At 41.4% G+C, this 27,322-nt stretch overlaps 1 protein-coding gene across 8 annotated transcripts in view; it reads right to left on the bottom strand.

Annotated features, from left to right (window-relative positions):
* Positions 1 to 27,322, bottom strand: part of kalrna (kalirin RhoGEF kinase a) — a 797,086-nt gene that overhangs the window by 321,124 nt on the left and 448,640 nt on the right. The window contains exon 1 of one of the 8 annotated variants that reach the window (XM_051930995.1): positions 822 to 842. The exons of the other annotated variants lie outside the window; for them this stretch is intronic. Coding sequence (XP_051786955.1) covers positions 822 to 827 — 6 coding nt within the window. The 5' untranslated portion in view covers positions 828 to 842. Of the gene's footprint in view, positions 1 to 821; positions 843 to 27,322 lie in introns of those variants that run through there. 8 annotated transcript variants of the gene reach the window in all.

Here is a 27,322-nt window from a genome sequence, read left to right as displayed (position 1 = left end):
GTCAGACTCTATTCTGAATGCAAAATATAACGAAGTTGGTGTGTCAGGCTTGTATGCTTACCTGCCACCCTCGTATGTGAAAGTTAAAAGTTGGTAAAAGTTGCAGCTGCACAAGATTTCAAGCCTGATACTGACGAACTGGTTACTAACAAGAGATGCCAAGTGTCGGGACAAAAGATATAGTTCTCACACTGTAAGACTCCTATATAAGCAATGATTATAATATAATGAATATAATATAATAATATAAGGACCTAGCTAAGAGGCTAAGACTCTAATTGTTCGCTGTTGTGCAGAGATTGTATGGAAATAAATTGCTTTTCTTTAAACTTTAAGTGTTACATTTTTAAAGTTTTCAGTATTGGAAAGAAAGCTACAGTAACTTTGTATAATAGTATTTGTTACAGTGCGGCCCGCTGACGCACGTATGGCAGTCAAAGCAGCCCACCAATGGTAGTGAGTTTGAAATGCCTGCTCTAGGGTGTATGCATACTCCGTTTTTAAATACTCACGTTTCTTTATCAACTAACTTGCACATATCGTAGACTGTATGTATGATTAAAATGCCTAGACGCAAACGAATGCAATTAGCAACGGCATCCTACCGCACACAGGCGATTGAAATGTGAGTCAATAAAAAAGTCCACAGGCAAACGTATTCAATTCACAACTAAAACCAACCACAAGCCAACATCAAGTCACCAAGGTATTAAAACTTAGAAAACATAAATTAACAGCAAACTTTAACTTTTTATTGATACCTTTCAGATTGTTACAAAGATGTAGCGGTAGAATGCGTTCAAGCAACAACTAATAATTACCTCCATCGCCTTATTATGCAGGTCCTTCTTTGTCTCCTTAAAGGCCCCATAACTGTTTATGCCATGATGGGGGAGACATGAAAGGCTGCACTGCTGCGACTGTCACCTCACGTCTGATTTAGAAGAGCCCGGCGCCTTCACTCAAGTCTCTAGTCCGCAGAAACTCGGCACCTGAGGCGAGATTTGGGAACTCATTTGCATATCCATGATGCACTTCGAATTGCGCTCAATGCTGCTACAGTTTTAGACGTTTAGCAATGATCAAAATGCTTATGTTACCATGATATGCATTAATTGTGCTCTCTTCGCAGATTCTGATTTGGTGGTGTATAGCATCTGCACACGTAAAGAAAAAGCACGTGGAAAGTTGAACGCAAGGAGGTTTGCCTGTCTAAAGGTAGTGCATTTTCATTCTGTACCCAAGATGCACAGCAGCAGACAGCAGAACTTGTTTACGGTATTCTCATTTTCTGTGCAATTTATGTAATGTGCGGTTTTCATCAGTTTCTGGATCAACATTCATTACCTAGACTACTTTAATTATCAGTGCTGGACAGCTGATTACAGATTGCCAGATCAGATCATAGCATGAGTTAGGTAGAACAAGAACGGACACAGCAAGAAACTTCCCGAAACAGGTAACGACTTTCTCCTAAACAGTACACAATGCATTTACATGCGCTTTATTACCGTGGTTACGCATGGTTTCTATAATGCTGTGTACAAACCCTTAAGGCCAGGTTTATACTTTACGCGACTCAATGCATGCTCCAGCGGACTGGACTGCTACGCAAGCGTTGTACTGTTCATACTTGCGCGCGTACTTTACGTAAATCTGAAAGATTCCACCAGGTGGCAGTGCCAGATATCACCACGGTGAGAAAACGTTCGCTTCGCTGTGTTGTGAATTGCCTGAAACATTCATTAAATTCAGAAGACACCTTGCAGAAATATCTCTGAAAAGAATGTTTAATGATTAAATCCATCCATCCAGGGATGTGCCCATTCCAGCTAATATTGGGCACGAGGCAGAAACAATCCCTGGATGGTGCATCAGCTCATCGTAAGGTGAATACAAGCAATCACATACACTGGAGTCATTTTAGCGTCACCAAATCTGCATATCTTTGGAAGGAAACCGGAGCACACTGTGAAAACCCAGCAGGAAAACATGCAAAATCCATCCAGGGAACACCAGCGATGTGACTCTCTGCGAGACAATAGCGCTACCCCTCCGCCACCGTGTCACCCCCATGTGTGTAATTATTAACAGTATTCATTATTTAAACGAAATGAACGATTTATCTGTAAAATGTAACATACATACTGTGCATCCGGAAAGTACAGTATTCACAGCGCATCACTTTTTCCACATTTTGAAATGTTACAGCCTTATTCCAAAATGGATTAAATTCTTTTCTCCCTCAGAATTCTACACACAACACCCCATAATGACAACGTAAAAAAAGTTTACTTGAGATTTTTGCAAATTTATTAAAAATAAAAAAATTGAGAAAGCATATGTACATAAGTATTCACAGACTTTGCCATGAAGCTCAAAATTGAGCACAGGTGCATCCTGTTTCCCCTGATCATCCTTGAGATGTTTCTGCAGCTTAATTGGAGTCCACCTGTGGTAAATTCAGTTGATTGGACAGAATTTGGAAAGGCACACACCTGTCTATATAAGGTCCCACAGTTGACAGTTCATGTCAGAGCACAAACCAAACATGAAGTCAAAGGAATTGTCTGTAGACCTTCGAGACATTCGGAAGGTTACAGAAAAATTTCTGCTGCTTTGAAGGTCCTAAGGAGCACAGTGGCCTCCATCATCCGTAAGTGGAAGAAGTTCGAAACCACCAGGACTCTTCCTAGAGCTGGCCGGCCATCTAAACTGAGTGATCGGGGGAGAAGGGCCTTAGTGAGGGAGGTGACCAAGAACCCGATGGTCACTCTGTCAGAGCTCCAGAGGTCCTCTGTGGAGAGAGGAGAACCTTCCAGAAGGACAACCATCTCTGCAACAATCCACCAATCAGGCCTGTATGGTAGAGTGGCCAGACGGAAGCCACTCCTTAGTAAAAGGCACATGGGAGCCCGCCTGGAGTTTGCCAGAAGGCACCTGAAGGACTCTCAGACCATGAGAAAGAAAATTCTCTGGTCTGATGAGACAAAGATTGAACTCTTTGGTGTGAATGCCAGGCGCCACGTTTGGAGGAAACCAGGCACCGCTCATCACCAGGCCAATACCATCCCTACAGTGAAGCATGGTGGTGGCAGCATCATGCTGTGGGGATGTTTTTCAGTGGCAGGAACTGGGAGACTAGTCAGGATAAAGGGAAAGACGACTGCAGCAATGCACAGAGACATCCTGGATGAAAACCTGCTCCAGAGCGCTCTTGACCTCAGACTGGGGCGACGGTTCATCTTTCAACAGGACAACGACCCTAAGCACACAGCCAAGATATCAAAGGAGTGGCTTCAGGACAACTCTGTGAATGTCCTTGAGTGGCCCAGCCAGAGCCCAGACTTGAATCCGATTGAACATCTCTGGAGAGATCTTAAAATGGCTGTGCACCGATGCTTCCCATCCAACCTGATGGAGCTTGAGAGGTGCTGCAAAGAGGAATGGGCGAAACTGGCCAAGGATAGGTGTGGCATCATATTCAAAACGATTTGAGGCTGTAATTGCTGCCAAACGTGCATCGACAAAGTATTGAGCAAAGGCTGTGATTTCTCAGTTTTTTTATTTTTAATAAATTTGCAAAAACCTCAAGTAAACTTTCTTCACGTTGTCATTATGGAGTGTTGTGTGTAGAATTCTGAGGAAAAAAATGAATTTAATCCATTTTGGAATAAGCCTGTAACATAACAAAATGTGGAAAAAGTGATGCACTGTGAATACTTTCTGGATGCACTGTACTTTAATGAATTTCATCATGAAAGTGATATAAAGTATAAATATAAGGATTCTAAATGTGCAGAGGAAATGTACAGTTCAGGAAGAAGCCCCAGAAGCATGTAGCGATTAACAACACAGCAAATGCGAACGATAACTCGCACTGCCACCTGGTGGAATCTTCCAGATTTACGTAAAGTACGCACGCAAGTATAAACAGTAAAACGCTTGCGTAGCAGTAGCGTTCACTAGAGCACACATCACGTCACATGAAGTATAAATCTGGCCTTATACCAGTTAGAGAAACTAGGTCATTGGATTCTGAGAAACCTGATTAAGAGGCATAGATTTCTTAACGAGGAACGCGCTTTTTTAAGTATAGGAATCGGGAAACAATTCAACCTCGAGATTTGATGAATCTTTTGACGTTTTAGACCTTCCTGGGTCCGAAAATACCATTTTTAAAATTATGTCTGTCTATGTGTAAACAGGATAACTCAAATGCTTTGATGTAGGTCAATGAGATTTTGTACACTTGCTTTATATCAAAAATCAGGAATCCTTACAACTTTTGAGCCACTTCCGACAACGGGAAGTGGTACATTAACTGAATACTTTCACGAATTTTCAAGTAAACTATAGTTATAATTATAGATGGATGATTCAAATTTTGTATAGATATTTATAATGATAAAAACAAACATATGAAATTTGAGAAAAATTACTAAACTGGAAGTAGTATTTTATTTAAACAACCGTCCAAATTTTTTGTATCATGGAAATATAAATGTGTGCACAATATTAAAAACTGTATTCAATATAATGCATATTCTTTCAACAACTATTATTAATTTTATTTTAATTTATACATCATCAGTTTAACAATAACGTGTAAACATTGAACATTCCATGTAAATATAAAGATGTAATGGGAACAATAAGCAACGTCCTCGTCCTGTTCCTGGTAATACATTTAATTTTATGATTTTTTCAATTTCCTCCATCATTATCATAATTAAATGTAGCTAAATGCAATTTTGCCTATAGCAATTTATTGCAACAAAAATTATATAATACTAACACTTTTTCTATGTTTTTAGGTGACTAGAACTCTTTTTACCTGTACGTAATCTAGGTAATGTATCTGTAATCATGAAAAAATTCCACCACCGTTTCATATGTCCCTAAGTATGAAAATATAATTTTAATATAAAGTTTGACTATAAATAGTGTGGGAGATGGCTGGCTGTTCATCCCGGCCAATACCCCCAGGCCGCTAGATGGAGCCCTCCCTGTAGCATGGAAGTGCCCCGAAGACCAGCAGGGAATTATGGACAATGGAGTTTTTATTCCCAACCCTGCTAGACACCGTGGGGCCCACCAGAGGACGCTGCAGGGAGGCTCAAGGACTTATACATGCCCTATAACCCGGAAGTGCGTTATGATCACATGACCAGAAGGAATGACATGCTTCCGGGTTGAAGAAAAGGACTTTTTATCTGACCCGGAAGTGATAAGGAATCATGGACTGTAGGATGGGAAACACTTCCGGGTCAGGGAATATAAAAGGATTGTGGGAAAGCCCAGACGCTGAGCTGAGCTGGAGTCGGGAGCAGGAGCAGGACGAAGCTCCTGGAGAGAGAGTGTAGGTGGCCCAGGGACAAGGAGAGAGAAGGCCCAGGAGAAGGGAGACTGGGGCTAGAAGCATTGTGGGACTTGTGCGGGACTGACTTGTGTGTGTTAAGAAGAGAAAATAAAAGGTATTTGGATGAATATGTGGTCTCCGACTGGTGGTGTCTGGGCAATTATCACAATGGCGCCATATTTGTGCAATATTTTAAACCACAATTCTCAATTTTGTTATTAATAAAACATTTATAAGCAACATTTTTTCTTGGTTGAGCCAACTATTGAAAAGTCACTGGAGGGTTAGTTTCATGAATTAATAAGTTTCTTAAAAATTATTATTACAACTCTTGTCCAATGTTAACTTCTTATACAGATAATGAAAATCGATCTAATGTGAAAATGTCTACAGTGGTGTGGCTGCTTTCAATCAAGGAGAAAAAAAACATCTGGGATAGAGTCGCATATCATTTTACATTCTCTTTTTGAAGAAATATTTCAGAATTTGTAGCCAAAATTGGAATAGACCATCTTGTAATGATTATTATGAAATAATTGTTGAATCGATAAAATATTGTTATTAAACCATTTATCTAAAAGTAGAGTGAGTAACATGTTGATTGTTCCAGAGAAAAAAAAACTGTGTAAAGGAAAAGCCACCTCAGCAAAACTTAACTTATGTAAAGCAGACATCTTTATAGGTACCTTACTAATTCTGTAGTGGCATAACATCAGAAACTGTAACCTGCCTATGTTGCTGAAAAAGAAATTAGGTATGCAGTTCCATTTACTAGAGGGATTTTTAGGAATTCTTCTGATCCACCTTATGTTAATACTTCATATGGGGATTGTCTTTCCATAGGAAATTAAAAAAAATAATCTTATCTATGACTGCTGCACTCTGTTCCCCTGGTCAGCTTCACACTGGCTTTCAGCAGCCACAGGTAGAAGACGATGGATGTGTCGACAAGATAGATTTCTTGAATTACACTGTGTTGGGGGATGCTCTGGTGATCGCATTATTCCGCCTCCTGGTTGAAACAATCTGTCTTGATATTTTAGAATCCCTAAATTTATGTTGATCAGCAGCACAATCTTGAGAGTAGTAGGGTAACATGTTAAAAGTAATATGTGTTAAGTAGTCCGATACTTTTTTTAAAGTAACCTAAAACAATACTTATTTTATTGAAGTAAAAATGCCTGTGTTATTATCCCAGCAGCACAAGGTATAAGGCAAGAAGCGCACATACTAGTAAGTCACTGCTGTGCAGAGCACAACTGCACAGCCAAACAGAAAACATTTTTTTTTGTAGACTTCATGAAACAAAACTACATGCTTCAATGTGATCAGAACTTCATGGGGGACCTAAACCACCCCACCCTCCCATTCTTCAATGCATTTGTGACATCACAGGGGAACACGTGCTGCGACACTATCAAGACTTCATGGCTATCTTGAGAAAAGCAGTGTGTAATGTACCACGGTGGCGCAGCACACCAGGGAGGCTAGCAATTGTGCGGTGCACCAGGGAGGCTGGAGTATGATGGGAGTCTTGATGTTATCAGTTATGTGTTGTAGAACCGTTTTGCTACCAATAATGAGGTCTGAATTTTGAGAAGAGATATTAAGGGAGAAAGATTCACCCATCACTGTTCTGGGGGAGGAGGTAGAAATAATGACTGGATATTGTGAGATATGGCCGGCCATTCATCCTGGCCAACACCCCCAGGCCGCCAAATGGAGCCCTCCTTGCAGCATGTAGATGCCCCGAATGCCAGCAGGGAATTATGGACAGTGGACTTTTAATGCACAGCCCTGCTGGATACCATGGGGGTCGCCAGGAGTCGCTGCAGGGAGGCCCAGGGACTATTTTCCCTACACCCTGGAAGTACGTCCCAGTCACATGGACAGAAGAAATGATGTGTTTTACCTGACCAGGAAGTGATAGAAAGTCACTTGGACTGAGGGACAAACACTTCCGGGTCAAGGACTATAAAGGACTCTGAGAAATCCCAGACGGACGAGCTGAGCTGGGTGGAAGGGTGGCAACGTGTCTGGGAGTGTGGAGGATTGTTTATTGTTTGGATTATTGTGTTTATGAGTATTGTGGAGAGGAGTGTGCTTTGTGCACGTTATTGTCTAAATAAAAACAATATTTGGACTTTTACCTGGTGTCTGGCGTACAGTCTGAGGGTTCAAGGGAGCGATAGCGCCCCCAAACTGTCGCAGTGGCGTAGTCGGCAGGATTCTCTGGCCGTCAGTTTGGCAGAGGACCTGAAAATAAATTTCTGTGGACAGAGAACCCCGAGAGGACAACGTCTGAACACACAGGCCAAATCACCTGAACCCTCGTTCGCCCATATCAAGTCCGTCATGGGGAAAAAGAAGCAGAAGCAGAGCGGCAGCGGAGGAGATCCACTCACCATGGCCGACACCCAGGAGGGATTACAGAGCGGCTGCGCAGCACGGGAGAAGCCTCCGGAGGAAGATAAATACACCGAGGTATGTGCCGGCGTATTTTAAAAAACATATATTTAAAACATCTCATTTAGTACCGTGCACATACCTTGGAGAATGTCATCCGAAGTCTCTGCGGGAGGCAGACAGACCTTCCGAAGACGGCGGTGCGCTCTTAGTCGAGCTGGTGGGAAAAACGACTACGCCACTGCGACAGTTTGGGGGCGCTATCGCTCCCTTGAACCCTCAGACTGTATGCCAGACACCAGGTAAAAGTCCAAATATTGTTTTTATTTAGACAATAACGTGCACAAAGCACACTCCTCTCCACAATACTCATAAACACAATACTCCAATCAATAAACAATCCTATACACTCCCAGACACGTTGCCACCCTTCCACCCAGCTTAGCTTGTCCGTCTGGGATTTCCCAGAGTCCTTTATAGTCCTTGACCCGGAAGTGTTTGTCCCTCAGTCCATGTGACTTTCTATCACTTCCGGGTCAGGTAAAACTTCTTTTCTTAATCCCGGAAGCACGTCATTTCTTCTGTCCATGTGACTGGGACGTACTTACAGGGCGTAGGGAAAATAGTCCCTGGGCCTCCCTGCAGCAACTCCTGGCGGCCCCCATGGTATCCAGCAGGGCTGTGCATTAAAAGTCCACTGTCCATAATTCTCTGCTGGCATTCGGGGCATCTCCATGCTGCAAGGAGGGCTCCATCTGGCGGCCTGGGGGTGTTGGCCGGGATGAATGGCCGGCCATATCTCACAATATAAATACTTAGGAGCTACCCTAGGTAACAATCTTAATTGGACTATTAATGTGAAAACATACTTTTCATCTATAGATCTTTGTGATCTTTATAGTGCAATCAGCTTAGACTATTTAAAGTGGACGAGAACTTCTTGTTGTTCTTTTCTAGCAGGGTGATCCAGTCCAATCATTACTTTTCAGCTTAATTTCCTGGTTTAGTAGTTTGAAAAAATTTTTTTTAAGAAACTCCAGCAGAAAATCAAACATCCAGTTACTGGGGCAGATGTAGATGATTGATATGTGTGTCAGAGGACAATGTTGGAAAAAAACTGGAAATCATCTTAACTGATGATAGACATCCATTACACACAGAACTTCATTAAATCATGGAGGATCAAAAAAACCCATACAAATCGCTCCTGAAATTAATCTTTTTAATAATTTCTATGTATGTTTTAACTCGTTTTATCTCTGTTTGTTTTTTAATTTGTACTTGTTATTGGTGCCATGTTTCAGCCAAGGTCCTCCCCAAATGGGGTTTAAAGTCTCGTTTTATGTCTTTTTTTAATTTTTGTGAGAGTTATGCTAATATTGCCTGTATTGATTATGTGCATTATTCTTTGTTTTTGATCTTGTCTATAAGCTCCCTTTGTTATCTTGCATGTGTTTTCTGGGTGGTGCCCCCAAGAGACAGGGCCACCTGCTAATCCTCACCAGGAACTGCCCACTACACTATAATTCCAGAGGGTCTTCCCCAGGAGTTGGTAAGTCTACTTATGTGTCATTGAATTATTTGATTTCTAGATTTTTGAACCTTGTTGCTCTGATTGCACTGGATTGCCTTAGTTGTTTTTGAGCAATTACTTTGCCTCTTGTGCCTGATGGAGCTTTGTTGTTATTAAAAAGCATTCTGAGAATAAACTTTTATTTTTATAAAGATGATGCTGGCCCTTATTACTGGCCGGGTTTTGTTAGTAATACCCCCTCTCTATTGGGTATTTTTGGAAGTCTTTTTGGAAGTTATTGGGATTTATATTCTTTGGAACTCCTAGTCTGTGACAACTGGATGCAACCGAGAAGGCAAAATTTGTGTTTTCTTGCATAATCAAGACTAAATAAAAACATTAAACCTTGAGAGGGACTTGGAGGGAATATAAGGAGTTCAAGAGAATCATTTTGATTTGGATGGTTATTAGTCTGATGGAGATGAGGATATGAGATGTCAGGGGTATCCTGATAAACAGAAATATAACCAGAGAGGCGAGGTCTTGTGGTTGCAAAACTGGAAAGGGAGGTGGAAGGGGAATTGTTTTATAAACAGGGATTAATGTATGAAAGAAAAAGATTTTGGTCCAATATGAGGGTATATAAGTTATGAAAAGTGAATATGGGAATATATAGTGCCAGTCAAAAGTTTGGATACACCCAGAAATGTTCATATTTTTGGTACAGGTTGATACATTTTTTTTATCAAGATACCATTAAAGTTTTCCCTTGCCCGGACGCGGGTCACCGGGGCCCCACTCTGGAGCCAGGCCTGGAGGTGGGGCTCGATGGCGAGCGCCTGGTGGCCGGGCCTGCACCCATGGGGCTCGGCCGGGCACAGCCCGAAGAGGCAACGTGGGTCCCCCTTCCCATGGGCTCACCACCTATGGGAGGGGCCAAGGAGGTCGGGTGCAGTGTGAGTTGGGTGGTGGCCGAAGGCGAGGACCTTGGCGGTCCGATCCTCGGCTACAGAAGCTGGCTCTTGGGACGTGGAATGTCACCTCTCTGAAGGGGAAGGAGCCTGAGCTAGTGCGCGAAGTTGAGAGGTTCCGGCTAGATATAGTCGGACTCACCTCGACGCACAGCTTGGACTCTGGAACCAATCTCCTTGAGAGGGGCTGGACTCTGTACCACTCTGGAGTTGCCCCCGGTGAGAGGCGTCGAGCGGGTGTGGGTATACTTATTGCCCCCCGACTTGGAGCCTGTACATTGGGGTTTACCCCGGTGGACGAGAGGGTAGCCTCCCTTCGCCTTCGGGTGGGGGGACGGGTCCTAACTGTTGTTTGTGCGTATGCACCGAACAGCAGTTCGGAGTACCCACCATTTTTGGAGTCCCTGGAGGGGGTGCTAGAGGGCATACCTTCTGGGGACTCCCTCGTTCTGCTGGGAGACTTCAATGCTCACGTGGGCAATGACAGTGAGACCTGGAAGGGCGTGATTGGGAGGAATGGCCCCCCCGATCTGAACCCGAGCGGTGTTTTGTTATTGGACTTCTGTGCTCGTCACGGATTGTCCATAACGAACACCATGTTCAAGCATAGGGGTGTTCATATGTGCACTTGGCACCAGGACACCCTAGGCCTCAGTTCGATGATCGACTTTGTGGTCGTGTCGTCGGACTTGCGGCCACATGTCTTGGACACTCGGGTGAAGAGAGGGGCGGAGCTGTCAACTGATCACCACCAGGTGGTGAGTTGGCTTCGATGGTGGGGGAGGATGCCGGTCAGGCGTGGTAGGCCCAAACGTGTTGTGAGGGTCTGCTGGGAACGTCTGGCAGAGCCCCCTGTCAGAAGTAGTTTCAACTCCCACCTCCGGCAGAACTTCGACCATGTCCCGAGGGAGGTGGGGGACATTGAGTCCGAATGGGCCATGTTCCGTGCCTCTATTGTTGAGGCGGCTGACCGGAGTTGTGGCCGTAAGGTGGTCGGTGCCTGTCGTGGCGGCAATCCCCGAACCCGTTGGTGGACACCGGTGGTGAAGGATGCCGTCAAGCTGAAGAAGGAGTCCTACAGGACCCTTTTGTCCTGTGGGACCCTGGAGGCAGCTGATAGGTACCGGCAGGCCAAGCGGAATGCGGCTTTGGTGGTTGCTGAGGCAAAAACTCGGGCGTGGGAGGAGTTTGGGGATGCCATGGAGAGCGACTTTCGGACGGCTTCGAGGAGATTCTGGTCCACCATCCGGCGTCTCAGGAAGGGGAAGCAGTGCAGTGTCAACACTGTATATGGTGGGGATGGTGCGCTGCTGACCTCGACTCGGGACGTTGTGGGTCGGTGGGGGGAGTACTTCGAAGACCTCCTCAATCCCATTAACATGCCTTCCAATGAGGAAGCAGAGCCTGGGGACTCAGAGGTGGACTCCCCCATCTCTGGGACTGAGGTCACCGAGGTGGTCAAAAAACTCCTTGGTGGCAGGGCCCTGGGGGTGGATGAGATACGCCCGGAGTTCCTCAAGGCTCTGGATGTTGTAGGACTGTCTTGGTTGACACGCCTCTGCAACATCGCATGGACATCAGGGACAGTGCCTCTGGATTGGCAGACCGGGGTGGTGATCCCCCTCTTTAAGAAGGGGGATCGGAGGGTGTGTTCCAACTACAGAGGGATCACACTCCTCAGCCTCCCTGGAAAAGTCTATTCAGGGGTCCTGGAGAGGAGGGTCCGTCGGATAGTCGAGCCTCGGATTCAGGAGGAACAGTGTGGTTTTCGTCCTGGTCGCGGAACAGTGGACCAGCTCTATACCCTTAGCAGGGTCCTGGAGGGTGCATGGGAGTTTGCCCAACCAGTCTACATGTGTTTTGTGGACTTGGAAAAGGCATTCGACCGTGTCCCTCAGGGAATCCTGTGGGGGGTACTCCGAGAGTATGGGGTACCGGCCCCCCTGATAAGGGCTGTTCGGTCCCTGTACGATCGGTGCCAGAGCTTGGTCCGCATTGCCAGCAGTAAGTCGAACCCGTTTCCAGTGAGAGTTGGACTCCGCCAGGGCTGCCCTTTGTCACCGATTCTGTTCATAACTTTTATGGACAGAATTTCTAGGCGCAGCCAGGGCGTTGAGGGGGGTCCGGTTTGGTGGGCTCAGGATTGGGTCACTGCTTTTTGCAGATGATGTTGTCCTGTTTGCTTCATCAGGCCGTGATCTTCAGCTCTCTCTGGATCGGTTTGCAGCCGAGTGTGAAGCGGCAGGGATGAGAATCAGCACCTCCAAATCCGAGACCATGGTCCTCAGCCGGAAAAGGGTGGAGTGCTCTCTAAGGGTTGGTAGCGAGATCCTGACTCAAGTGGAGGAGTTCAAGTATCTCGGGATCTTGTTCACGAGTGAGGGAAGAATGGAGCGTGAGATCAACAGGCGGATCGGTGCGGCATCCGCAGTAATGCGGGTGCTGCATCGGTCTGTCGTGGTGAAAAAGGAGCTGAGCCGCAAGGCGAAGCTCTCAATTTACCAGTCGATCTATGTTCCTACCCTCACCTATGGTCATGAACTATGGGTAGTGACCGAAAGAACGACATCGCGAATACAAGCGGCTGAAATGAGTTTCCTCCGCAGGGTGTCTGGGCTTTCCCTTAAAGATAGGGTGAGAAGCTCAGTCATCCGGGAGGGGCTCAGAGTAGAGCCGCTGCTCCTCCGCATCGAGAGGAGTCAGATGAGGTGGCTCGGGCATCTGATCAGGATGCCTCCTGGACGCCTCCCTGGTGAGGTGTTCCGGGCACGTCCAACCGGGAGGAGGCCCCAGGGAAGACCCAGGACACGTTGGAGGGACTATGTCTCTCGACTGGCCTGGGAACGCCTTGGGATTATCCCGGAAGAGCTAGAAGAAGTGGCCAGGGAGAGGGAAGTCTGGGCATCTCTGCTCAAGCTGCTGCCCCCGCGACCCGACCTCGGATAAGCGGGAGACAATGGATGGATGGATGGATACCATTAAAGTGATTTTACAATACATACAATATTACTAGTCTTGCTAATGGTATTGCAGTTTGAAATGGCCGATTATTTATATGACTACAAAACCACATTTTCAGTAGCCATTACTTCAGTGTCCTGATGGTCAGCTCCATTAACATATTGTTAGTCATTTCAAATGCTAATTGGTTATTACATGTTCTCCCTGAGTCTGCGTGGGTTTCCTCCCACAGTCCAAAGACATGCAAGGTTAGGTGGACTGGTGATTCCAAATTGGCCCTAGTGTGTGCTTGGTGTGTGTGTGTGTGTGTGTGTGTGTCCTGCGGTGGGTTGGCGCCCTGCCCAGGATTGGTTCCTGCCTTGCGCCCTGTGCTGGCTGGGATTGGCTCCAGCAGACCCCCATGACCCTGTGTTCGGATTCAGCGGGTTGGAAAATGGATGGATGGATGAGTAAACTTGTTTTAGTAGCAAAGTACTGGCATTCCTAAAGTTGAGTTCTGCGTTCAAAAATGGCCAAAATGAAACAGCTTTCTTGAGAAACACATCGGTCTAATGAAATCTAACCAGGCTATACCATTGAGCGTTGCTGTACGCGAGTGAATAATGGAGGGATAACAATGCAGTATTGATATGAGAAAGAGAGAGAGAAGGGTGTAGGCAGTTCTGAAGCTGCACCTAAAGTGCACCCCGATAAAGGAGAGGAGAACATTATGGTTACACAATCTTTTAAAGAATGTCTCAGCTGGATTAAGTAGAATGAACTCTTTAAATTGCAAGTACAGCCCTCCCGTGGTTATACTAAAGCCAAGCTCACTTTCACGAATACTGATTTGAATCTTTCAGGTTGTATCTTTTCTCCTTCTCTTGACTTCTAGTGTTTAATGCCTGTTTTTTTCTGCATCAAAAATGATTAAAGTTTGAATATTTTTCACTGTAGTACTAGGGTGTTGTACCGTGTTAGCCATTATGAATGCAGTGAGAAGTCAAGCAGAATGACACCTTTTATTGGCAAACTAAAAAGATTACAATATGCAAGCTTTTGAGGCAACTCAGGTCCCTTCTTCAGGCAAGATGTAATCAGAATCACGGAAATGTTTCATATTTATTCATATCATCTGCCCTAGTGTGCTTGTTCAAGTGATTTGTTATTGGTTTGGCCTTTTCAAAGGTAGAGATCTGGAAACAAAGCACAACATGTGTGAATTGTGGCACGAGGACAGCTCTTGAAGCAGCTTCTAGACTTTACATAGTGTGAAGTGTAGCTCTTTGGGGAGTAGCAATTTAGGAAGTCAACAGGAGTGTAGTTTGTGAGCGAAGTGCCTTATAGCTCCCGTTAAGGTTTTGAAACTGATGTCCATGTAAAGGTATTCTCGATCATACCCTTGTCCACCATTGTGTTTGAAACCTGAGTAATGAGTGGATGTTAAAGAGTTAAATATTACGGGGTATGTACATGTAAATTGAGGCCGATAATTTAGGCATTCCAGTCCTAACTTGTCCACCAATATAAAAAGAACTTTAGAGGTTTAAGCGCCTTTCATGAACACTTTTATACTACAAAACATAAATGGAGTGATATTGAGGCTTACTTTTGCCAGGGAGTGTGGAATAGGTTATCTCAATATACAAATAATATTTTTTGATTTATGACAGATGATTGGGATTTGGAAAGATGTTTGGATGTTTTTGAACTGTTGTAAGGAGCAACAGGCTGAAGTTTGAATAAGACTAAGTCGACTTATGAAGGTTTTTTTGGAAAATTGAAGGAGAAGAGGGAAGCTCTTTGTGATCTGTTGGTTAATATAAGCTGCATTTGGACTCTAGAAGTTGATTTCTACAGGCCTGAGAATAAGAAGAGGTACTGGAAAGTATGCATATACAATTAGGTGCATGCTGGCATTGTTGACAGGGGTGGCATTGATCCTTACAAGCAAGGCATTGATAGTTAACACTGAGGTACTCTAATTCTGTATGTATTTTGGGAGTTTTTTTTTTTGTTTGCCTTGTTCTTTAGGGAGAAAGATTTTGTTTTGTGTAGGGTAATGACTACAAGAGTGTAAGTAGGGTTTATATACAAAGGGTTCTGGACAGGAGAAGTAGAGGGATTGTGGAATTTAAACATGTACTGCATTTTCTTTGCAGCATTGTGCCAGGCTTTAGATCCTATCCTTGTTCACAAATTCCAGTATTCTGAAGCACTGTGGCTCTATTTGGTGATGCGTTCTTTAGTGGTATGGTCCAATATGGTGCGAAAGGTGAAAAAGAGACTAGTGGGTTTTGAATATGCAATTGAACTGGACAAGAGGTACCAGAATTTACAGACATGGGTTTGTGTTGACAATAGAAAAAGTTTGTATGAGGCAGTTAGCTGTAAAATAGAGAAGAAACAGGCAATGAAACTAGAAACTGGTAATGAGATACGGAAACTGGTACAGCCAGAGAGTCTGAATGAAACATCTTAAATGACTTGAATTGGCTAATGGTATGGGGGAAGATTGTCAGATAGAGATGGACTGTTCAGGCACAATTTATCACAAACAAGTAAGTGTCTGAGGTCAGACTGTGGACAAGTGGAAACAATTAAGTACATGTTTTGGGAGTGTGGTTGTGCACAAGGGGTGTGGGCGGATGCAGAGGGATTAGTGGGAATGGTTGAGGACTCACTTCAGTTGTTATAGAATATATTTTGAGAAGAGAAAGCCCTGAGAGATGGAAAACAGATTTTATGGAAATGGCCTTTTAAATATGCATGGAAGTAGTTAAAAAGGGGCTTTAGTACTAAATTTGGGGAAATTATGTATGTTGTTTAAAAAAGAATGTAAAACTGAACACAATCCGAGAAAGAAAATTTCATCTAATTGTACAATGAAATATATATATATATAAAAATAAAAATATAATATATACTTAAGTAAAAAAGTAACAATTTCTCAGGACAATTAAGTTAAACTTGAAACAGTCACATTTAGCATTATATGTCAAGATCTCAGCCTTTTTATCTAATCACCAATCAGATTAATTGAAAAGTTATCTTTCACTGCCCACCATGAATTAGTTCATGCTTATTCTTACAGTAGCAAAGCTGAGCCCTTGGAGAGGACTAAGCAAATGTTCAGCTGAACTTCACTTAGCATTTGAGCTCAGAGATGGGGATCATCCCCAGGAAGTACAATAGCAACTAGTGAGTGGTTTAATTTGGGAAGGAATAAAATAATAACTTAAAATGTATGTTTGAGGGCGGCACGGTGGCGCAGTGGTAGCTCTGCTGCCTCGCAGTTAGGAGACCTGGGTTCACTTCCCGTGTCTGCGTGGGTTTCCTCCACAGTCCAAAGACATGCAGGTTAGGTGGATTGGTGATCCTAAATTGTCCCTAAAACCCCTGCCCAGGGTTTGTTTCCTGCCTTGCGCCCTGTGTTGGCCCTGTAGTTAGGATATAGCAGGTTGGATAATGGATGGATGGTTGAGATTTAGGAGGGAAACAGAAAATACGAAGACTCCACTGGGTTGGTTACCAGCCCAGAATTTGAACAGAACAGAGGTACCCAACCCAGTAAAGGCACTAACAGTAACTACTGCATCACCATGCTTCAGTTAAATAAATAAAACACACAGTGTGCTTTACATATTCAACACAACTTGTTCATTTTCCAATAGTCTAATTAATTAATTAATTAATTAATATCATTTACTAGATAGCGATAATCTGTCACTACAATAAAAACTAACTATGCCCCTGAGAGGATACCAGTCCATCGCAGCACACACATACATACATACACACACCAACTCTGATCATAAATTAAACTAGCATGCTCAGCATATCAGAGAAAACAACAGCATTTAGTAGAAAAGCATCCCAAATAGATCAGGGGAGAATATGCCAACTCCACACAGTGTCCTCTACACAAAGACACTAGTGAAATGTATGAATTGCAGGACTGTTTGAAACTAGTGACTTTACAGATTTAATAGGTGCTCAGACCTTCTTGGACTTGATGACTACTTCTAAATATTACATGTAAGAGTCACCCTTTTAATGTTTTAGACTCAAACTGTTGGCCTTGGTCCAAATAAACATCCAAGTCCCAGTTTTTTTTTCATCTTATTGTATGCCTCAAGCAGACCCTTGTTGCATATTCCACAGCATATTGTCATATTAATAGGACTCTCTGCGCATTAACATTCTCCTTACAGACAGATGCAGTATCAAGATGAATCATCTTGTTTACAGAGGTGTCCTACGAGCACAAGTGTGGTTATATCAGAAGCTTTATCTTGTTCACAGCCATGCAATCCACAGGGGGAGAAATAATTAGAGCACTAAACTTGCCACTGCCATCATAAAACAAATCACAGAGAAGCACGTCAGCATTTAAAGGCTCAAGACACAAAATTATATGTGTTAAGTGATGCTGGCACAAATCATTCTTACAAAAGAGGATGAGACAGATTGATTGAGACAGATACAGCATGAAGGAGTATGTGTGTCTAAATGCTGAATTGTATTTCTGCTAATAAATACTGAGATTCATTAAAATACAATGAGGCCTTTGGACTGGGGATTGGAAACTAAAAGTGGGTCTCAGGAAAAAAAGAAGAAAATTGAGACGGGGAGGAGAAATGCAGCATGAAACGAAGCCAGCCTTCTTTTGTTGTTTTTCTGCAGTGCAAATGATGTTTATCAAAGAAAGGTTGTTGGTGCAAAAAAAAAATTAAATTAAAATGAATATTGAAAACAGTTTCAGAAAAGATTATGACCTTAATAAATTATGCAGTTATGATATGCAAATTAAATCTGGGATTTTTTCAGCTCTGAGCTATGCTGACAGTTAAGAGAAAGATAAACTCTAAGATAAAAGTGAAAATTAATGTCATAATCACATGGAAAGATCTTAACTAAAGTCCTTTCAACATTCAGAATTGCAATTTACTTCCAGCTGATGGGGATAGAACAGTAAGGAGCCCAGAAGGTCAAACGACAAGGTGCAAGACATCGATTAATCATTGATTTAATATGGCACGCATACGCACACGCATCATGGCTACCATGCATTCCCAGCATTCTTTTGGCACATCTTCTGAGCATGTCATCAGAAATTAACATGATGCATGTGCGAGTTGCAGTACCAGGAAACATATGGGTGATGTGTGTGTTTAAGTTTAAGTTCTGTAGTGGCATAACATCAGAAACTGTAACCTGCCTAAGTTTTGGGAAGTGATGTCAGCATTTTTTGTTTACTGTCAACATGTGATGGCAAGCCACAATGTCGCTCCAACAAGATAAATCTGCATGCGTCAATGTTTGAATGAATTCAATGAGTGGTGAAGCAAATCATCTAACTTAAATGCTGACATGTGAATGTATTCATGCATTCATAAATTTCTCGCATAGGCAATGCAAGCATTGGACGTTCCCTGTTGTAATGACTTGATACATTTGAAGCTCTCACATACCATCTTTGGTGACTTTTTTTTGCACCTTCACAACAGCATCAGAATCTAAAGAATGTTTATCTTTACACCTTTCTTTCCTCAACGTACAACACAGTGAAACATTGATTTCTCACCGTGATGATTTCTCACACTATATTACCTCTTGTAATCCTCCAGATTTACTTAAAGTACACACGCAGGTATAGACAGTACAATGATGATGTAGCAGCAGCGTCCTCAAGCGCACATGTCACATAGCTTTAAGTATATCCTCATCCTTATGTGGCAAACTCCACTCCAAAGCTTCTTCTAGAGTATTTTTTTTGTTACTTTCTACGGCATGGTTAAGCTGCTAGTGTATGGTCACCCAGTGAGTCAGCAGTCAGGACTGAACTTTTATAGGACATCCTTATTGGCTCAGGACTGCAAATCACTACAGAGGGAGGTGAAGGAGGCTGAGAATATCCAAAGATCCTTACTTTGGAAGGCAAACAGTATTATTTAAGACTTCAGTCATCCTGCACAGTCACTTTTCTCCCTCCTCAACTCGATACAGAGTATGTTTTTAACCTCTTGCTCCCTAGACCTATAGATGTTTTTTATTCCTGATATTCTTGGTTTCTTCTCACATCCCAATGATGAGCATAACACCAACAAATGCATGATTTTTTTTGTGTCTATCATCTGATGCTGCATTTAATTTATGTTGTGGTATTTATTGTATGTTACTGGTATTCTACTAATGTCACTAGTTTGTGGAAAACTCTGATGACTCTTTATAAAATGATTATAAATTTGTTCTCACACCTGAACCTTGGCATCCTGGCCTCTGCACTACACTAACCCCTAACTCTTTGAGCCATTTATCCAAGCACACAGAAAGCAGTGAGATGAATGGAATATGATTTGTCCATTAATAAGTGTAACCAAATGTATCAGGTACAGTAAGTACCTTTCTTATCATCCCCATCACCCTTTGAAATTAAAAAAAAAAACAAACTTTGAAGCTACACACTTTTTTGTGCCCACATTCTGCTCTTCTGGAAAGCAGCATTGAAAGGAGTGTGTATGTGCCTCTATCGTCACAATTTAGTACAGCATCCAATCCTTTAAAACACCCCTTGCGTTCCTATGTAAAATCAAAGCAAAGACGTTGCAGCGTAGCTCATCCAAGCTTTATAAATAATCCATTTTCCCTCCTAAATTTAAAATCAAAGTAATAACACTACATGTAACACAATCAATGTGTTGAAATTCTTGAGCTTCTAAAGCTGAAGGTAGTATCATCTAAAGTGAAAATCTTATTGAAATCAGAAACCATTTCCAGCTAGAAGCCCAAGCCACGTGATTCACACAGGCTTTAAACAATGCATGGCAGAGCTTTCGTGTACCTGTCACTGGGGATCTGTCCTACATTCTCATTTCTGTGCTTCATGAACAAATCAAAATGAAACACAAAAACAAGATATTGAAACCTCAGATTCAAGGATATCATAATACAGACTTTATCTTTAGTATTGGCTAGCTCTCTACTGTAATCCTGTCAACCCCTCATTTTATAAAATACAAATTCACACTGTAAACATCTAAATTAAAAATGTAGCCTCTGTACATGTGGTATTCCGTATGTGCTCATATATCTGACACAGATGTGCTGGAATTACAAGAGCAGGAGTTTTGGGAACTGTTACTATAAATAGGAACTGAGCCCAATACATGGCAGGGACATCACTGGCCTCCAGCACTCAGGCCACTTGGGGGTCTAAGTAGCTTTACTGAGGTAAATTTAATTGGGCTTTTTTGAGCTCTTTTACCTTTAAATTATTGACAGACTTTTTTAATTTAACTGAATTTTCCACATGCTGGATTCCTTTACATGAAGATGGGTTGTGAGGCAGTACAGGGAAATGTCAAGAAAACTACGGAAATTAAGGACTGTATTTCCCTAGCAGTTAGCCACCGATGATGTGAGCTCCAGCCTCTGCTTTTTATCTTCATTTACTTAACAGTTGTATCCATTAGGTAAAAGCATTTTTATCAAGTTTTATTTTGCTGTGTTTCTTATATTATTAATATGACAATTTTACTAGTTTTAATAACTCAATTAAAGCTACATATATACAGGGTGTAATGGTGCTATGGTGGTGCAGTGGTTGCATTGCTGCCTCGCAGTTAGGAAACCAGAGTTTGTGTCTCGAGTCCTTCGTGTGTGGAGTTTGTCTCTTCTCATGTCTGCGAGGGTTGCCCCGAGTTCTTCAGTTTCCTCCCACAGTCCAAAAACATGCAGGTTAGGTGAATTGGCAATAAAAAATTGGCCCTAGTGTGCATGTGTCTTTGCTCTGTGATGGACTGGTGCGCCCTGTCCAGGGTTTGTTCCTGCCTTGTGCCCTGTGCTAGCTGGGATATGTTGCAGCACCCCCCATGACCCTGGTCTGAATTAAGTGGGTTAGAAAATAGCATGATATATACAGTATATATATATATATACAGTATATATATATATATATATATATAATCATGTCACATTAACAGGACTTTCTGTATATTAATCTTCATACAGGAAAATGAGCTATTAAGATGAATCTTCTTTTTTAACACCAAGGCATTACATTAAAGAAATACTAATATCAATACTCTTGACAGCGAAATATAATTATTTGTTTTAATGAACAAAAAAGTCTGCATAAATGTTTCAATGTACACACTGTGTATATTTCTGTCTATATATGACACGCTTTTTGTTTTCTGTCCAGCATTATATTTTTGCATTACAATATATTATTTAGCATTTTGTTTACTGTTAAAACTTATAATTGTGTACAATGCTATTGGCATGTAAACGTACAATAAAAAATAACCAAAATGAACTTTAATCTTTTTTTTCCCATATGAATCTTTACAAGAGTTCTCTGCAATAAAAATTCCTTAGCTCTTCATTGTATTCCTAATGAATCGATTGACTGTTCATGATGCTCTTTTTAATGCTGCCTTAAATAATACTGAGCGTTGTGGCAGACCTAACGATCACTCAAAGTGCCATACTGCACTAAAACTGACTAACAGCCCTATCACTGGCGGTAAATCTATCAAAGGAGAATAAATATGCTCTTTATTAATTTATTATATTTACAGAAAAAAATGATAAACAAAAAGCACATATCAGAAGCTGCTTGCAATTTCAGTAGACACATTTTGCTCCAGTTTTGTGGAATATTTGTCTACTGTATGTATATATTTAGGTGAAAAGATTCAGGTTATTTACCTTTCCAAATATCACTTCAACAGACTGATCAAGAATACGAGGATATGCTGCTTTCTCTGTTATCCTGCAGAGGAGCTTTAACACTACACCACTAGATGGCGAACATGTTCTTGACTTTTTCCAGAAATGAGAGGTGACACTGAATTCATTATTGTTTGCTTTCCTAAACATTACAAGTAACACAAAGTACTGTTTATGTACAGAATAGGAATAATTAGACAATAAAGGATTATCAAGATATATGAGAGTTGTTACAGCAGTACACAGTTGGCACTGGAGCTTCACAGCTCTGGGAGTCTCATTGAAATCTATGCCCAGTTCCTTTTTTGTATTGAGCTGACATTTTCTTTGTATGTGGCTGTGTTGATGGAAAATTTGAAATTTGACCAGTTTGAGTTTCTGGATGTACAGGGCATTCAGAGAGTTTTCAGACCTGTTCACTTTTTTCACATTTTGTTAAGTTGCAGCATTGTGCTAAAATCTTTTAAACTTAACAGTATTTTTAAGTCAAAGTCAAAGTGAACTTTATTGTCATCTCAACCATATACAAGTATACAGACAGACGAAATTGCGAAGCTCAGGGTCCACAGTGTAACAACATGAAGTGCAAATGTATATATATTAAATTCTTTTTGCGTTTGAAACGGAAATTACGTATGGCCACGCGATATGGAAATTACGTATGACCACAGAACATATTATAATACAGGAACTAATCATTTAATTTGTGGACGCCATTTTTATATCGTCTTTACGAATTGTTATTATTTGTGTGAGAGTTATTTTACTGATATTGAAAAGAAGTAAACACAAACACGCCGATCTATCCCATAGAAGTGCACCCCGTGTCGTTCTCTCCCAGCCCTCCTCTCTGGACTACAGTGCTGAGCCGTCCGCCGCCAGGCGCGTTCTGACAGAGAAGTTTTATTTATTCGTCCACGTGACTGTCGCGGAAACTGCCACATTGTAACTTTTTTTTAGTTGGCAATACTTGATAGTAGAAGAGATGAGGAAAACAGCTTTACGTCTTTCTACTTTTTAACTGCAGCGAGCTGTAAACAATGTGCGCGAGAACAAAGTGGACCCTGGGAGGTGCGGAATGTCGGGCTGCTCCGCGGGGTCGAGAGCTTTGCAGTTTCGGGCAGTGTCCTCTCTTCTCACACTGTTTGTGACACTTCAAGTGCCCCGTCGGTTCCTGGGAGAATGGAAATCTGTGCGAATGAGTGTAATCGGCGCCATCGAAGCCAGACTCTGTTTGTAAATTACCCTGCACTACTACTTACTGTCCCTTAAGGTGAGTTCGGGTCACTAAAACCCCGCAACATTCAAGGTTCCTTTTGTGATTAATTATTTTAAGAAGTAAATCACAGGCACGTAGTGCAAGGTTGTCAGGCAGAAATTTGGACAATCACGTAGAAAATGTAATTTCTATACCACAGCTGTCGTGTAGCGCCTACTACTAAGAGATAATCCAAATACATTTTAGCTGCTGTTAGTATTACGTACCTGTTGTGTTATAGCGCCTTTAAATACTCTCATATACACTGTATATGTTCTTTGTTTGTCTTTGATTGTCTGGTCATGCTCACAATTACAGATTTTAAGACAGTCATAGGCTCCAGCTCGCCATTTAATTTTAATGAGGTGTTCACAAAATTAATGGATAGACAAGGAAACCAACAAAAAATGCAAGACTTTTAGAGCCCTACATAAGGCTAGTGTCACACCAAAGGATTCAGAAGGATTTCTGTTTGGAAAGCATGTTGAATTTAATAACTGTGGTTATTGAAACTTGTTGCCTCCGTGGGTGCCAAATTATCCAGCTAGGAATGGCAGTGGATAATCAATTACCTGATTTCCTCATGACTTTTGAAATTTCATATTACTAACAGAAAGTGTTAAGAATCTCACAAGCTCCCAAGCACGTAAATCCCAAATATTTGTTACACACTGAAGCTCAGAAAAGCACAAAGGAATAGATTCAATGCCAATAAAAGGCCATTCCAAACGGAAACAGAAGCCCAATCCAAAATCCAAGAGGAGGTCATAAAATAGAGCACAGGTTCAAACATTCAGGTATTCAAAAGAAAATCACAAAAGTAACTGTGGGTTCCCCCTACCTTAATAGGGCTGAGGCCAGTCCCTTCCTATGATGTGCAGGTGGCCCTGACTCTTGGGGACCACACCGAAGATGACACAAGCACAGGCACAGATACATAGACACAATTTAAGCACAAATAAGATACAAATAAATGCAACACAATAAACAAAATAAATAGAAATACAGTTAATACAAACAAAAGAATCAAAAATGAACAAAGAAGACATTGACGAAAATTTGAACCCCAACTAGGAGAGGAACCCTTATTAAAACATAACAGTACCACAATGTTGCCTTATTTTAGCAGGCAATCAACATGGAGCCTAATGTGATACATCACAATCTTGGCCTATCTTTTTGTTTTGCTTTTTCACTCTGTCACGCTCAAACAAATACAAAGCATCTGTGCTGGGTCTTGGGTCTGACCAGCTTTTTCTCCTTTTGCACATTCCAAAAGGCTCACTTTCTTTCCTTTCAGTTTCTATTGTTTTTCACTGCTCGTGGGCACTGTATGTATAGTACATCTAGCTATACACGCACAAACACAAAAGTTCACCCCTATGATTTTGTTGTTTGCTAGTGTTGAAGGTTTATTGTGAGAATAAAATAAAACCAGGAGAGGGTAGCAAGAAGCAAAAATCATAGTCAGACTGGAAAATCAGGCCAATACCAAAAAAGACAACCAATCAAAGGCAACCAAAACACAAGAACAAAGAAGTCACAGTCAAAAGGGAAAATCAAAAACCATAAAAGAAACCTGCTGGTAAAGCCTAAATGATAAAGAAACTACAGCAGATTTCAAGTTCAAGAAGTTTTATCCGCTGAGGGAAAATGTGTAATGTGATTGCCGCCATATTTATCCCGCAATATGTGCGGTCAATGATCATGTTCTTGTGACACACACAATAATGGGAATAAAATGAAACTTTATCAGTTCACTATGAAATAATCAAACAACCTCAAAAACAGTTTCTACAAAGAAAAAAAAAACATGAAATAAATAACAATTGTGGAAAGTCACATAGAATTGCAGAGTACTTTGACAGTTTGACTAGTCACTGGGGTGTCACACTATGCAACTGGTTGTGATGGGAGTGCGCTGCAACTGTCTATTACTCACTATGACTTTTTTTTCAGATGAAGGCTGTAAGTAAAGGCTATAGATAGATAGATAGATAGATAGATAGATAGATAGATAGATAGATAGATAGATAGATAGATAGATAGATAGATAGATAGATAGATAGATAGATAGATAGATACTTTATTAATCCCAATGGGAAATTCACAATATTATAATATAATATAATCCCAATTCACAAATTCACTATAACTGAAAATCATAGAAAAAGTGATGTACTGCAATGTCAGCCTAAAGCAAAATTTTAAGCAGAGGTGTAATAGTACAGCACTGTTCAAAATCATTCAAAATCAGGAATGCAATACAGCTGTGGGATGTCATGGTGTATGGTTATTACTTTTAGAGTAACCAGATATTGTAAGCCAACAGCTCTCAGCACACTTTTAATAAGAAATGTCTTTTTGAATTTTGCTATTTCGCAGAAGAGAGTTGACACTGCATATCATTATTGCAACTATTATCGCAGAAACTAAAGGAGTAATATATTGTCATGGTTTGATGCTGTCTCCTTACCCTTTTATGTACCTTCTGTTTCCTGCTTTGTTTAATTAATAAAGGGAGGCCCCTATTTAGCCATATTTCCGTCAGGTGCTGTGGAAATTAGTAACTCATTCACCTGAGGGATGCGCAAGGTCTACACTTGGCCATATTTCCTTGCTGTGGCATTCTGCCTACTGGCCCACTTCTCTCCCGAGGATAACTCATTGATTTACAGGAATTTTGTTGCATAGGTCTTTTAATTTCTGGTTTCAAATTATTGGTTTGTCCACTGGCTTAGATTTAGACTTTGCCCTTGGGTTTTAACTTTTGGATTATTTAAAGACTAACAGAATTCTGACTTTCATTTAGTTTTGATTAATTGGGTGCGTTTTGTTTTGGCTTGTAAAATGTTTTTTATTTTTTGAGTCTGCTTTTCTTTGTTTCTAGTTTCCTTTTATTTCTTTGTCCCTTTTTTTCTATGAAGTCCAGCCTATATTTTTCCAACTTAATTTTTCTTTCTTTAGTTTTGCGTTATTAAATTTTAATTATGTAAAATATTATTCCTTTGTTGTTAAATACATATTTAAATATGTTCTGCTTTTTTGAGCTTTAGGGGTATTTATCTTAGGTTTTAGGCCTAGACAAAACTTATCTAAGTTTTGTTGTCTTGGCCTAATACATTTTTAATGATGTCTGCATTGTAACATTTGATTGCTATGACGCCATGTGTTATATGTGTGTGCACTTTATATCAGTAGGGTATGGCCATGTTGTTTTGGCAGCAATCTTCTGTAAGTTTAAGACACATACATTGTAACTATGCTCTGTTGCCTAGCTTTAGAACGTTACTTTCTTTATGAGGGTTTTTTTTTTTGATTTTAGGATTTGACTTATTTTTGTTTTGATAATAAGGTTATCTTTTCCTGTCAATTTAGTTGCTGATATGTAAAGTTTGTGCATACTGACCCCAGCTCTCTCCTGATGTTCCTTCTTGTTTCACCCCTTTGATAGCCTGCCCCATTGAACTTATACAAATTAACCTTTAATCTTCACTTAATTAGAATATCAGAACAGTCATGACAGTGATCAAATGCTGTAACTCTACTAACCTCAAGATGTGTTTAACAAAGTTTTCCACTTTTGTCATCCTGTATTCACAGCATGTTCAGCAGACAAACAATGCGATTAGTTTGGGCTTGGGTTTAATAGGCAGGGTGCAGGGTTGATGTCAGCTTTACACCCAGTGATTTTCAGACAGGCTCTGGGCTTGCATAGCCATGAATGTCATGCTATTTTGCTGTTTGCAGAATTGTTTCCTGCCATGTGCCTGATGTTGCCATTATACAATCAATACATATAGGGACTGTTACAGCAAATATAATCTTTTTGTCTATTTCAGTACTATACGTTGTATAATACTCTTTTTAAGACACTGATCATGTTTCCAATATTTTCAAAAAATGGCAGAAACACCATTGCATGTAGGGAGCTGGATCACTGCCAAAAACAATATGCCTTTACCTTACAAACTGTTCATTCCTGTTACAAGCTTGACTATTCCACTACAAGGTAGCTGGAGCCCATCCAGGCAGCACAAGGTGCAAGGCACAAACTAACTGTAGATTGAAGGTGCTGCTCCATCAGAATGCATACTAGCCCACAAAGGGCCAGTTTGGATGGCCGCTCAATCTTA

Source organism: Erpetoichthys calabaricus, chromosome 8 (genome assembly GCF_900747795.2).
Source record: "Erpetoichthys calabaricus chromosome 8, fErpCal1.3, whole genome shotgun sequence".
Lineage (NCBI taxonomy): Eukaryota > Metazoa > Chordata > Cladistia > Polypteriformes > Polypteridae > Erpetoichthys > Erpetoichthys calabaricus.
This window is presented reverse-complemented; position numbering and strand designations above follow the sequence as displayed.